Here is a 15447-nt window from a genome sequence, read left to right as displayed (position 1 = left end):
GATGACGGACTCTAAGATGGTAGACATCACTATGATGTCCTCAAATACCCCCCCCCCCCAATCCTTATTGTTACTTTGGTTATATTTTGAAGTGCTTACCACTTATTAGGATTTTTCACATGTTTGGATCACACTATATAATATGTTTAGCTATACTATATGTGCGTGATGATATTTTTCTCTCCAGAGAAACTGTAGGTCAACAAGGATAAACCTCAATAGATACTATGCGAAGAGTTACAAAAATTAAAAGCTAGGGTCACGACAGACGCTCCCCAAAAGCAGGATGCGAAATCGTGGAGAGAATCTGCCCCTCCCCCCACTAATGAGTTACTGATATAGTTACTAAAGTGACAGTATTGTCACGAGTTTGCAAATTAACTACATTAGTTCATATGTAATAAACATGTATTTCATATGTAATTAATAGGTGAATAACAGGTTAGCAGTATGCAATCTTACACAGTTTAATAATTATGGATTTTCAACTATGTGAACTCTGTATGTCTGTAGTATTCCAGTGTGAAGGTTTTTTTTTTCTCTCTCACACACACTTCTTCCCCCCCCCCCCCCAACTTCGACTATTATGACTTTACACTCTGTTTGAAAGTGGTACTTAAAGAATTTGCATTCCGCAGCTCTACATATTATTCACAGATGACAAATACATACGCTGTTTCTAGGCAAGAATTGCACAGAACTACGATTTGGAAATGCTAGCTGCACTGGCCTATTGGTTTCCGTGAGATTACTAGTTAAGCAGTGAGATCTGGTCAGTACTTGTACGAGTGACCCTTGAGGAAAATCACATAGTGGTGAGTTCATCCAGTGTTGCTAGGACAAATGGGAAGTTAAATCAATTTTGTAGCGGACTACGGTCAAGGAAATCAGCAACAATGCGATAGGATTTTCAATGTTTTGACAATACACGTTATTCGTAAATTTATTCTTTCCGAAATATTCGTTAAATGGACACTCACAGAGAGACTTCCTCAAAGGAGGCAGACAATTTTAATCTCTTATTTCAAGAAACACTGTGAGAGTGAAATGTTACAATTAATAATCATTCCTGCTTTTGCTTATGATACATTAGTCACATAGAGGTATCCTTTTTCATTTTATGTCTACTAATGAAACCTCTAGATGATTCAAATTCACTACAGAAATAACGATTTGAACCTTTTATCTTTCTTCTTGCGGATGAAAATGACAGCCTACGTGATGCTTATGATAAAACAAGAGGTTAAAACATTCAACAACTGTTTTCAGTATCAACATAGATTAAAGAATTTACTGTTCATTATTTAAGTCGCATTCATTGAAGCTTCTCTCCTCTCCCCTCCCCTCCTCCATTTTGATTTTCACAACGGAAACATTCTTCCGACCGCTCTTCGAAAAAACATCATTTTCTAACTCAAGACAGATGGTAGATCAGGAAATGACGTTTCCTTTAAATGAACTTTGGACTTCCCTTTCCATTTCGTTCACTGCATGTTTGTGTGTGTCTTTCCTAAAACAAAATTTTGTTGCATGTCGAAACTCGAATAAATTAATACACAATTACCTATCATTTAATATACATATATAACAATAAGACATGAAAAATGTACGTCCGCACCAACTTCACTTATCGTTGTACAAATACATGAGGGGGCCGCGGTGACTGAGTGGTACAGCGCTCACCTCCAGTGCGTGGTGTCCCAGGTTTGATCTAAGCTCGTGCCAAGTAGGCTCTGTGGTGGACAAATACCGTGTGCTTGAGTTTTCTCAGGGTTCCCCCGTTGCTTTCACTTTGTTCATTGCACCACTTCGTTCGTTATCATCTTTACTATCTTCTTTAGCCCCCGTGCATACTCGTGGGAAGTTAAAAACGAATTGAAATAAGATCAGTTAAGCAACTAGACTGCAGACTTGACAACGCTACAGAAGAGACAGAAAGAAGGCCTTATGCGCGGAATCACCGGAAAGAGGAAGATAACATACCGTACGGAAATTGTTCACTCTCACGTCATTTTGACTGTAAATAATCCGCTAGCGTTTCTCGACTCATTTTTATGACATCTTTCATTTGATACAAATGTATAAGCAATAATTTTCCCATTACGTCTCGGGTTAGATTCCCCGTTGAGGGTGGGTTCATTCTCTCGCTCTACATTTTCCAAACTGCGAATCAGGAGTTCGCCTATATTCTGTATCCCTGACTCAGGATGAATCAAGAATTTAATTTATGAGGAGGCTAAGCTCAGTTTTATATAATAAAAGAAGTAGCAATATTACGTGTACACCATGTGAAGGAATTTGGTTCGCGTGTCATGATATTTTCTCAATTATTATTGACATCGGAAGTGGTAGTCATTCTTGGGATGCTTAATCGACTGTGGGAAATCACTTTTAGCTATCTATTACATTTTTTGCCCTATAGTGATGAACGCGAAAACCGGAAATGGTTTATTTCTACCATTTCCGGTTTGAATATCACTGACATCAACGAACTCGATACCTAGCTTTTGGCCCCCTACATACTGGATCACCATCAATTTTAGCCATTACGTAGTTCCTGAGATTTTTGTCTGCCAGACGGACATACACGCACACACAAACACACACGCATGGACATACAGGGTAAATATATAATGTTTTGGTACACCAAAGTCTTTAAAAATATGGTTATAAAATGCATTGTTCTTAATAGTTGCAACTGAAAATTCATATTGTTACACATTTCAAAGAAAGCTTAAGCCTTCCTTCTTGAATATGTGCTAGACCTGTGGTATAATAATGCCATGCATAAGTATGGAAAATCTTATAGAGCCACTATGCCCATCTATCGACAGGCATCAAAGCGAAAAAAAACGGCGATAGATGGCGAGAAACGGTTTTCTGCTATCGATTCACGGTCCCAAGAATAGATTCTACTCCCCACTTATCTCGCTACAAAAACCGGAAGTGATATGAATCCACAGCTTCCGGTTTAAATATTGATCTTCGTAAAGCGAAAACTGTAAGAGCGAGAAAGGGCTTTTTGATATAGATTGAGCATCCTAAGGATGTTGAATTTTGACCTTTATCTTCCTATTCAGATCAGACGAGGAGCTCCCTGGTGGCTATATTGTTAGCGTACGCGCCTTTGCCACGGGAAACTCGGTTTCGATTCCCGTTCGGAGTTCATGGATTCGCATTCCAAGTTAGGCTATAGGTTCACGTTTCATACAGTCTCAGTGCTAAACGGGACGCTAAACTCCAAATCATCCACCTTCAAAACAGAAGTGGTGAAAATCCGCAATTTCCAGTTTCGAAAGTAAGTCACCATAAGAAAAAAGCGGTTATAAATAGGAAGAAGTAATTTTTGATATTAATTCAGGTGACATCTCCGACCTTATTTCCTCATTGCAACCACTATCACTTCCGGTTTCAATATTCATCTTCATAGAGCAAAACAGGTAACAGATATCAAGAAACGTCCCAAGATTTTTTTTTTTTTAAATTTGCATTCGACGTCTTAAGAATAATTTTAATCTCAGACAGAAATAGTGGAAACGGACGATTTCTGGTTTCAACTTGGATCGCCACTAAAAAAAATGTCCTATCTGACAATATTTTTCTGTTGCAACCGGAAGTGACCATTTCTGATCTCAACTTTGATCTCCATAGTCCAAAAACGGCAAGAGTTAGCAAGAAATGGCATTTTGAAATGGATTCAGAGTACCAGGGACAATAGTAAATATCAGCACTTTATGCTTCAATATTTTGCAAGAGAGAGAGATAAACTGTGTTTGAAATGGAGTCAGTGTCCGAAAAACATATTCGGTCTCTCACCTTATCCCTCTATTGCAATCGGAATATATATATATATATCTACTGCTTCCGGTTTTAGGATCGAATTCGTATAGTTTGGGAGCCTACCGTAATTTCACAATGTGAAACTGAACTAAACTTGTATATAATTTCCGTCTAATATATATATATATATATATATATACTGAAATCAAATTTTGTACTTTAACGTCCCAAGGTTATGCTCTTTAGGATAAAGGAGACGGATAACTAATGGAAGTGAATTATTGTGGAACTAAATTTTTGTGATCTCTCACAAGGAATCGAACTCGGAACCACGTGCACCGAAGGCACACTAGACCAGAGGAAGGCTAATATGTGTATGTGTATTGTATTAGCTTGAACTAAAATTTGCAAATTCTAAAACTGAAAACATATTACGGATGACTGATACACTAACTCTCGTTTCTGAGGTAGCACTACTCACGCGTTCGAAATGAAATGAAATCTTTGAGTTTAACGTTCCACAGTTATGTCTTTTAGGCTAAGGGAGACGGATGATTAAGGCAAGTGAATGATAATGGAAGAATTGGTGGAATGAGAAAGTGGGAGGAAACTGGAGTACCCCACGAAAATCCACGGACACGATGTTGTCCACCACAAACTTACTTAGCCGGATATCAAACCAGCGACCCCACGCACCAGAGGTAAGCACTCTACCACTGAGCCACGTGCCACCTCCCCCTCGCGCGTTCGAATCTCACGGCCTACCATCTTGGCTCTAGGTAAATAGTGGTGTGATGCCCTCAAATCTCGACCTATCTTTCCCACTGTTATTTTTGCGGTAAAATGGTTTCAGGAATTAAACTGGAATCTTGTTAACACAGTAAAAGGTACTTTTTACCAAATAATAATAATAATAATAATAATAATAATAATAATAATAATAATAATAATAATAATAATAATAATAATTATTATTATTATTATTATTATTATTATTATTATTATTTCTTCGTATGTTTATTGATTTATTTAGATGTTATTCTACATAGTGAAGAAAAAAATAAAACTTTGAGTGTACGCTATATTGTCTTACTCAACTTAGGAATTTCTCCGTTGCTGCATCTGGACAGGAAGCGAGTGGTATGTGATTGCTTCACGTTACGTAACTGACACTTCCTCTTGAAGATACAGTAAATAAAGGTATTTCTGTTTTTTTCTGTGTTGGCGCTACTCTTGGTGGAGTGGATTGAGCTCATTGAAAGCAGGGGCGGACTTAAGGGAAAGCGATAACGAGACGATGATATTTTATTGTCTTTTTCTCTAGAAGAGTAACTATTCCATTTGTAACAAGTAAACAAATAAAATCCTTTCATGCTCGTGTGTCTGTCATTGACAGAACAGGTATAGCAAATGAATGAAAAAAAGTATTGAAAATAATAGTTTCGATTTCTCGTTGGGGTTACTGTTATTTGCTATGAAACCTAATCAATTTTGCCCCTTACAATTGTTTTAAAACGATTTATTTTGTTCTCCGAAATGGCTAGTATATGTAATTCCACGTTCGATTGCCGGTAGGGGGCACGGAATTTGGGTGGAACAGTAACATGAGACAAATGGGGAGCTATTTGAATTAAGAGATAACGAACTATGGTCGAGGAAGCCACAAATAATTGGGTCGAATATCACTCGATAGACATAGCGAAAACGACAAGATTCTTGACAGAAGTTTGACTTGAGAAATCGATCTCAAAACATACTTCCATCCCCGTTCTTACCATCTTTTCTTTATACTTTAATACTCTCCTCATTATGTGTTATGCGTCAATACTCGATACAAAATAGAAAAACAATAGTAAATTACTAATAACAAAGCAAAGAGAAGTATTCCGTTAACTTCCATTGTGAAGGCATAGATACAAAAATTCCGACCTATTTACTGAGCTTTTGAGAGTTTTATACTTAGGTCTACAAGTACATAACATGCTCTTTCCTTTCTCTGTATCTATCAAATCTTTATCATTATGCAAGTATCATCCAGATTGGATGAGTTTGATTGCAGCCATTTTTCATTTCCGGAAACCCCAAAGTGAATGGCCCATAACTGTAGAACCATCGAATTTCTCGACGAGTTGAACTGAACTCATCTGATTTGCATTATACTAAGTTTTCAATGGCATTCTTTTGCCTGTAACTTAGGACAGTATAAGGTACAAAACTATTATATTATAACATAATCAGTACAATTATATTAAATAGGTTAAACAGGACTGCACAAATTTATGACACGTCATCACGCTACTTTCAACGTGGCTTACACTTAAAACTCATTTAAATTTTCCTGTGCCACATAAAAGTTTTGACTAATGTCATATTTAGGAACTACAAATTATTTTTTATGCATACCTGTGCAGTTTTAGAACTTTTACTTCGCAGGAACAAAGTAGAGACAAGGCACACGACGAACCACCACTTCTCCACTGTCTTCCACTACAACGTCAACTGAATTATACGTCATTGACATCGAGTGACGTCACCATAGTGTTGTACTTTGCCACATACGCAAGCGATACAAGTCACGTCATCAGTTTAATCCAGACTCTTTAATTCGATCTTGTTGAACACATAAAGCGTTTTAAAACGAAAAATCTGATATGAAATCGTATATTTTGAACTTCCAAGACTAACCATAAGTCATCGGTCTAGACCAGAAATAGAATCTTTTTAAAAAAATAAAAAAAAATAATAATAAAAAATGCGAATTTTTTATCCACAATCAGAATGTACGCGAGAAAATAATGGAACTTTTGACAACTGAAACGTTAAAAAAACATTTAAACTGTAAAAAAAGGAAGTTACTCGAGTATTACATTATATGCATACATTAATATATGTATATTTATACTATGATAACTAAATCATGAATGCCCCTTAAAATGGTGAAGTCTTCCCCATTTCCAATAGACACCAATAGACCGGAAGGGTTCTGTTCAGATCAACATCGATTTTTTTTAATGGGACATTGCAATTTTTTTTCTTTTTTTTGGAATGTATGGAAGAAAATAAAAAAGTTGGTACTAAACATTTCTTCATACTGTTTCCTTTACTTTTAAAATGTCAGTTCTTTTGTTTCGGGAAGCAGAGCGAGAGAGAGAGAAGGAGATCGAGAAAACTAACGTTTGCAGAAAAATATTTTTGGTTTTATACTAAACCACAATGCAACATTACATTACGTATGTGGTGTGGTATATATTCATTTTCTTACACCTTTTTTTTCTCTCATCCGTCTTTATTCTTGTTAACTTACCACTTAAGACAGAACTAGCATGTTGTTCCGAAACGCGAGTGTCTAGTTTCCCCACGAGAGGATTTATTAGTAAGTAGCCAATTTTTTTGTTAATTTGACGAATTGTTATTCTGCGAGAACATATTGCAGAAGGAAGGGAAAAGTGATGCTATCTATTTGCTCTTTTTCACACTTACCTTATTTACATTAAATATTATGTACCATTTTAACGCTAATTTCTCAAATATTACTATATTCTCAGTTACTACATACCAGAGGAGAAGGAGAAGATAATGTCCCTGGATGAACTGAATTCGGTTTTGGGACCGATGTCTCACTACTTGGTAGAGATAATTCAGTAGTCGGAGTCTATAAAAGAGAAAAAAAGACAAAAAATTATCAAGTTACGTTTAAAATACAATTACTGTCCTTGATCTACACAAGAATATCTACCAGTTGTTCTACTTATCCAAACGTAGATAATCAAATGAACTTTGAAAAGAATCAAGATGAATTAACCAAAACAAGTAGCAGTTTCAACCTTGTACACCATGTGAAGAAGATTCAGTGCTTTATTTCTCGGTGACTACTGGCCACATCTGAACGAAATTTGGTGAGCATGTTGCCCATCGTCTAAGAATTAAAAGCTTGCACGCGTGCGAGAAAGAGGGTGTGTAAGTGAGTCAGTGAGAGACAGTAAGTGAGTGAGTGAGTGTATGAATGAGTGAGAGAGAGTAAATGAGAGAGCGAATGAGTGAGAGTAAGTGTGTGAGGGAGTTGTTGTTGAGTTGATTTTAACGTCCCTTTCACCAGCGAGGCTATATGAGACGTGAACCTACTGATTAACGTGGAATCCGAACCACATGAGCTCCCGACGGGAATTGAACCCAGGTCTCCCACGCCAAAGGCGCGTACGCTAACCGCTTAGTCACGAAGAAGCTCTAAGTGTGTGTGTGAAAGTGAGAGAGAAAATGTGAGAACCAGTGAATGAGAGTGAAAAAATGGAATCTTTTAAGTTTAACGTCCCAAGGTTATGCCGGGTAGGCTAAAGGAGACGGTGATAATGAAAGATGAGTGAAATGGTGGAATGAAGAAAGTGGAAGGAAACGGGAGAAACCCGAGAAAACCAACGATCACGGTGTTTGTCCACCACAAAGTCTACACGGCGCGAGCTGAGATCGAACCAGAGACCCCAAGCACCGGAGGTGAACGCTATACCACTGAGCTACCGCGCCTCCGACTGTGTGTGAGGAAGATATATATATATATATATACACAGTCTGTTACAAAATAACTGCACCACCTGCTAAAATTTCAATGTTTTAATTTCCCTTAGAAAACTGTTAATTTTATCTCTAAACGGGCTTAACATAACATACAATTGTTAGCCATTGCATTTTGATATATATATATATATATATATATATATATATATATATATATATATATATATATTATTACGCTCATGGATTGTGTGCCCCCTTTGCTCAACAGGTTTCAGTGTATTCACTATGCAAATGGCTGCCTTACTATGCTCAAGTGAATGGTGATCCGCTCATCGTTGTTAATGAAAATTTGTTCCACACTTGACCTTTTGTACTTGTGAGTTGTCGTTTATGATCTGTATATGATATTTATTGCTTTGTGAATGTTCCTCAATAGTTAATGTGATTACGTACTAAAAATGGATGAAATACTGAACGACACATTCCCTCGTAAACAAGGGAAGATACTGACGTTGTACCATCGTGGCATTTCGCAACGTCAAATTGCAAAACAACTTGAACTGTATCACACAACGGTTGGTAGAGTTATTAAAATCAAACAATGTATAATAAGTCCTCTTTGAGAGACAAATGTGGTGGAAGGCGAAAAACAAGCCTTCGGATAGACAGAAAAATAAAGACTCTAGCTCTGTCAAGCAGAGCATCATCTTCACGAAAAATTGTGCAAACTGTGTCCCATGATACTAGTATTAGTGTAAGCTACATGACAGCTGTTAGACGGCTAAAGGAACAAGGAATTCGGAAGAAACGCCTAGAAAGAAGCCGATACTTAACGCAAATCACGTAAGAGCCAAGAAACACTTTCTTAGCATGTATGAAGCGTGGGGTGTTGAAGAATGGGAACATGTGGTTTTCTCCGATGAAAAAAGTTTAGGGTGCTTGGGAATGACAATTGCGTCCGGCTATGGATGAGAAGTGGTCAAAAACTTAATAGGGACTGTATATCACCGTCAGAGAAGTTTGGTGAGTGTGTAATGATGTGGGGCTGTTTCACGTCGAAAGGTGTCGGAAGACCAGAAATTTGCAACAGGTCAGTTAATGCACAGTATTACCTAGGTACATGGACATTTTAAACCGTAAACTTCTATTAACAGCACGGGATCATTTCTCAGGCAAAAACTTAGAATACTTCATATTTAAAGATGATAATGCGCAGTGTCATAGAGCTGCTATGGTTAAGAAGTGGTTTTCAAACACGTATATCCAAAGGTTGTGGTGGCCACCTAACCCTCCAGACATGAATCCTATTAAAAATTTATGGAATATCATGGGCTGTTTCAGGGAAGTGCTTTCAAACAAGAAAGAAGCTTATTGAAGGTGTGGTGCAAGTTGGTTCTATGAGTTACACATATCTTTGTGCTAGTCTCTCGTACACAGCATGCCAAGTAGGTTGGCAGCACTGATAGTGCCACATAGGAAACATACAAAGTACGGAATGGGGTATATATACAATTATGGCTTTTATATACTTAACAGTACTATGCAAAAAAACACTCGCATCCATTTCTTGTTCATTAATGAGATGTTAACAAGCGTTCATACAAAGTGCATGAAAAGAAATTTGTTCATACTTTCTATAATAATGGTTATTTGTAGCTTATTATTATGTAATGTATTGTATTTGAATCTTTTGTCTCTCTATACGTAGTAGATAAAACACCAAACGATGTATGAGAAATAATTTGAAACCATTGCAATTAATATTCGTAACATATATAACAATTCGCAAAATTTATCGATTTTTCTTAGGTGTTGCAGTTATTTTGTAACAGACTATATATATATATATATATATATATATAAAGAGAGAGAGAGAGAGAGAAAGTCCATTTTAAGAATTATAAAATTCCGCAAATTTTATGCTTTAGACAGCAGTATCTGTGAAAATAATAGGTCCACAGTAGATGCTCACTCAAATCCGGGGTTTACGAAAATTTTTGACCAGAACTGTAAAACAACAAGAAATAAATATAAAACTCTGGAAACGATCAAACTATAAAAATGTCACTATGAAGTATCCCGCTAAAATGCTTCATCGGATAGGCAGGGGGTGAGAGGAGAAAAAAGAAAAGGAAGAACTAAAGAACAGAAAACAAGCTAAAAAGCATCCAGGTTGGAATGTAAGTCACATGTAAGTGTTACCACGTTGTAAGTAGGTTAAAAATGAAAAGAAATGTTTAAGCTTTATGTCCCACAGTTATGCTGATGAGGCTAAAGATGTGATGATGAGAGATGAATGCAATGGAGGAAACAGGAAAACCCGAGGAATCTCACGAACTCGGTGTAAGTAGGTCGAGTTTAATAGAACAAGAATTTTAGGAATGATCCGAAAAAATGGATCAAAATAATGAGATCTTGGCCAAGAATTTTAGGAACGATGCAAAAAAATGCATCAAAAGATTGCAATTTTGGCCAATAATTAACTTTTGGATCAGGGGCCACAAAATTTTTAAATGGTCCCTAAATCGAGTTTTGGTCTCTTTTACGGAATAAGCACATCATACTGAGTTATGTGATAGTTTGAGTTTATATGTAGTTCTCCAGATATAAGGCCTACAAGAAAATTTCTGATTGAAATATATTGCATCTTTTGATCCAAAGAGATAGAACTAACAGGATGGGTAGGTCGGTAGGAACGCGAATAAGAGACAAATTTTGTATAACATGGAAAGAAAAGATTGATAAATGAAAATTAACAAAAAAACTAACAAAACATAATAATAAATTAAAGATATGAGAAAATAATAATAATAATAATAAATGGGAGATACGCCAGAATGAGAAGTGTGAGGTTTGTCCAACGTTACCACAATGCAGAAAGTAAACAATTATTCAAAAGCTGAACGCAATATACTACTCAGTGATTGCTTGTCTCTTTGATACAGGATCAGCCACGTTAGTTTCTTTTTGACAAAGAACTTTCACATTGAAAAGATTGTGGAGAAACTTCTTAAATAGAAGCCAAAGGTAAACTGTCTCCACTGTTTAGACTCATCCTTGTTCTGGACTGAAGAAAAAAGTAAAAGCTTCGTCAATTGTTATAAAAGACTCGAACAATTGTCCATTGTTTGCAAATTCTAGTTAAAAGACTACTGGCAATCTGAAAAACATCTTCATCCAGATATCGAGAGACCCAATATTAATTGACCTTGGAACAACTGCAAATTGTCTATACCAATTCATCTGACGGTGCAACAAGTGAATCCTCTACAATTTCAAATATCGTGAACAGTTAGATTTCTGTCCTTTTGATTATCATCTACCAACCAATAAATTCATGAACTCACTTCCAAAAAGCATTGTCCCTACAAATGTACTTCAACTGACTAATATCGACAGCTTCTACCACGTTCGCACAAAATACTGCACACGATGTTATACTACTTTCCTATAGTGTAATCCGTTTAAGTACAGTGTCAGGAACCGTTGAGCCTACAAAAAATAATTACACATACGAGTTTTGCATTTGGTATACTACACCTTAAACTGTGAAGCTACTACCAACATATCTCCAGCCTTATTTTTGTCATTATATATTCATCTTTAATGTGGCAGTTTAGTGAACTTTGTATGCAGATTGCAACCTTTGCCGGATCCTGATTGACAATAGTCAGTACTTCAAATCTATTTCTAAGAAACACTTATTTATTTATTTATTTAATCGAGTGGGAAAGCCATATATTCCAGATTATTTTCATGTCACAGTTTCAACGCATATAATCATAAAGCAACGTGAATATCAGTTTCAATGACAGAGTGGTTATTTAGTTTTAACTTACTTGAATAAGATTAAATCGACCAGACGGTCCAACAGGATTCAACTGGGTAGGACTAGCAGTCTGCAGTTCACCAAATGGTCCAACAGGATTTAACTGGATAGGACCGGCAGCCTTCAGTTCACCAGATGGCCCAACAGGATTCAACAGGCTAGGACCGGCAACCTTGATTTCACCAGATGGTCCAACAGCATTCAACTGGATAGGACCAGCAGCCTTCAATTCATCAGATGGCTTAACAGGATTCAACTGGGTAGGACTGGCAGCCTTCAGTTCACCAGATGGTCCAACAGGATTTAACAGGCTAGGACCGGCAACCTTCAATTCACCAGATGGTCCAACAGAATTTAACAGGCTAGGACCGGCAACCTTCAATTCACCAGATGGTCCAACAGGATTTAACAGGCTAGGACCGGCAACCTTGAATTCACCAGATGGTCCAACAGGATTCAACTGGGTAGAACCGGCAGCCTTCAATTCACCAAATGGTCCAACAGGATTCAACTGGGTAGGACCAGCAGCCTTCAATTCACCAGATGGCCCAAAAGGATTCAACTGGGTAGGACCAGCAGCCTTCAATTCACCAGATGGCTCAACAGGATTCAACTGGGTAGGACTAGCAGCCTTCAGTTCACCAGATGGCTCAACAGGATTCAACTGGGTAGGACTGGCAGCCTTCAGTTCACCAGATGGCCCAACAGGATTCAACAGGCTAGGACCGGCAACCTTGAATTCACCAGATGGTCCAACAGGATTCAACTGGGTAGAACCGGCAGCCTTCAATTCACCAAACGGCCCAACAGGAGTCAACTGGGTAGGATCGGCAGCCTGCAATTCATCAGAGGGCCCAACAAGATTCAAATGAGTAGGACGGAGAGGTTTAATTTCGACCGACGCATCAGTAACCTGTAATTGATTGCAAGGGTCAGTCTCGAAGAATCACATGTTCTAAACTTATATTATGTGACACTATTTTTGATACACATCTCTTCAATCTGCAACTGCAAACATTATGTTAGTACAGATACACACCCTAACATATACTACGACGACTATTTTTTTTTCAACATCCGTTAAGTCGCCAGAGGAGAAAAAAAAAAACGTAAGATGACGAAACTAATGTAAGACAAAACTGTTTGTTGGACGATTCCCTCCCCACCCGACGACAGACTCTGCCGTTCAATCGTTGTGGAGTAGCAAGGTCTAAAATATATCAAGTGCAATCGATGTGCCCGCCAAGTATAAACTACAAATGTCAAGTGCAATATAAGCGCTCGCCAAGTATGAACTACACATGTCGAGTGCAATCGAAGTGCCCGCCAAGTATGAACTACACATGTCGAGTGCAATCGAAGTGCCCGCCAAGTATGAACTACAGCCGCAATTCATGGTCGAATGAGTAAAGATTACGGCGGAAACTTGGCGGAAAATGATGGCTGTGTGCACGACTGATGCAGAGAGTTTAAAGAAGGACTTACCGATGTAGACGAGGGCGATCAAGGGTGTAAAACTATGACGGAAAATGCCCTTGCTGAACGCGTGAATTATGTGGTTCGTGAAAGGAGTATATTACGATTTCTGAACTGTCGCTGTTGAGTTCCAGGAAATTTCAAAATCAACCCCTGAAGAAGTGGAATTACATTTAGCTGGTGCTTCGATTGGACTTGACATGTTTTAGAGCTCGCTACTCCACAATAGTTAAACGGGGGTAGGAGATCGGGGAAGGCAACGTCCAATGAATAGTTTTGTCTTGTCCTTGTTTCGTAGTCTCACGTGGTTCTTCTCTTTTAGCTTAGTGGGAGTAAAAAAAAAAAAATAGCCCTCGTATATACAAAATAATAACAATTTCATAAAAAAAAAAGAAAATCGCGATATACAGTGAGTGCTTACTGAATTGCGACTACCCACCCAATACTTTGTTGGTCCACCTTCTGGTCAGACGACCGCCTAGACACGGCGTGGCATGGATTCTGATAGTTGCTGATATGTTTCCACGGGGATCTTACACCATATACTCCTGATAGCATCCCACACTGAGCTTACAGACGTTGATAGAAGAGTCATGGTGTGAAAAGCTCGTTCCACAACATCCCATAAATGTTTTATAGGATTAAGATCCGGTGATTTAGAGGGCCAATTCATAGGCTGCAGCTCCGTGAAATATTCTTTAAGCCAAGCAAGTAGAGTCCTAGCTTGGTGGCACCGTGCATTATTGTTCTGGAAAATGCTGTCTTAGTGTGGGTAGAAGTGTTGCATTGTAGTGTGTACGTGATTCTCTAACACATGCAGGTACACAATGGATGTCTCGCTGTGGTCCTGCACACCAGCGGTCCCAGTTCATGCCAACAGAAGTATCCCCAAACCATACAGTCGCCCTCACCTTCCTGTAGAGTACGCACCATGCGCGAGGGGTTCATAGCTTCGTGCTGTTGGCGCCACACATGCACACGCACGTCCGAGAGGAGTAGCACAAACCGTGATTTATCGAACAAACACACCCTTTTCCAATCACCCATGGTCCAATTCGCGTGTTCCTGTGCCCGAGCGCGATGACGTCGGCGGCGACGAGTTATAAGGAGTAGGTTGTCTGCTGTAGAACTGCATGCGTGGCAGTGTACGTCGTACAGCTGCATGGGATATGGGTGTTGTGCATCCATAATTGTATTGGTCACGTAATTCCCGGGCACTGATGGTTCACTTGGCTGTCACAAGCTGTTTGACGCGATGCTCGCCAAACGTTTTGAACTTCCGTACGCCCCTGTAGTTTCGTCTCTTGGAGACCGTTGCCCTATTTTCTTCCCACTCCTTGTACACCTTCAGTACACAGGAACGGGCACATCCGACAAGTATTGCTGTCTGGGTTACTGACGCACCTATTGCTCGGAAATGAAATGAAATCAAATCTTTGAGTTTTACGTCCCACGGTTATGCCGGTTAGGCTAAAGGAGACTGTGATGATGAGTAATGAATGAAAATGGTGGAATGAAGAAAGTGGGAGGAAACGGGAGAACCCCGAGAAAACCCACGCACACGGTGTTTGTCCACCACAAAGTTCACTTGGCGGGAGCAGGGTTTGAACCCGAGACCCTTAGCACCAGAGATGAACGCTCTACCACTGAGCCACCGCGGCCCCCACACCTATTGCTCGGGTCTTCACATTCATGCTCTATGGGAATGCGGATAAATCCCGCCCACCTCCCATTATAACAGTGTGTTCTCTCCCGACATGTAGGCTCAAGTGTGGTCTTTCTCTTTAATACTACCTCGGGGTGGTCATGTAATCAGCTCGGCTGCTGAACTCATTTTCTTGTGTGGAGGGGTG

General features: G+C 38.7%; 1 protein-coding gene across 8 annotated transcripts in view; it reads right to left on the bottom strand.

Moving 5' to 3' along the window:
• LOC145687990 (uncharacterized) overlaps nucleotides 1-15447 on the bottom strand; it is a 106112-nt gene that overhangs the window by 48582 nt on the left and 42083 nt on the right. For all 8 annotated transcript variants that reach the window (XM_081761634.1, XM_081761639.1, XM_081761635.1 and 5 more), the window contains 2 exons: nucleotides 12129-13031; nucleotides 7337-7432 (listed from right to left, as the gene is read on the bottom strand). In XM_081761634.1, the coding sequence (XP_081617760.1) occupies nucleotides 7337-7432; nucleotides 12129-13031 (999 nt within the window). The remainder of the gene's footprint in view (nucleotides 1-7336; nucleotides 7433-12128; nucleotides 13032-15447) is intronic.

Source organism: Thermobia domestica, chromosome 6 (genome assembly GCF_964235325.1).
Source record: "Thermobia domestica chromosome 6, izTheDome1.hap1.1, whole genome shotgun sequence".
Classification (NCBI taxonomy): Eukaryota; Metazoa; Arthropoda; class Insecta; order Zygentoma; family Lepismatidae; genus Thermobia; species Thermobia domestica.
This window is presented reverse-complemented; position numbering and strand designations above follow the sequence as displayed.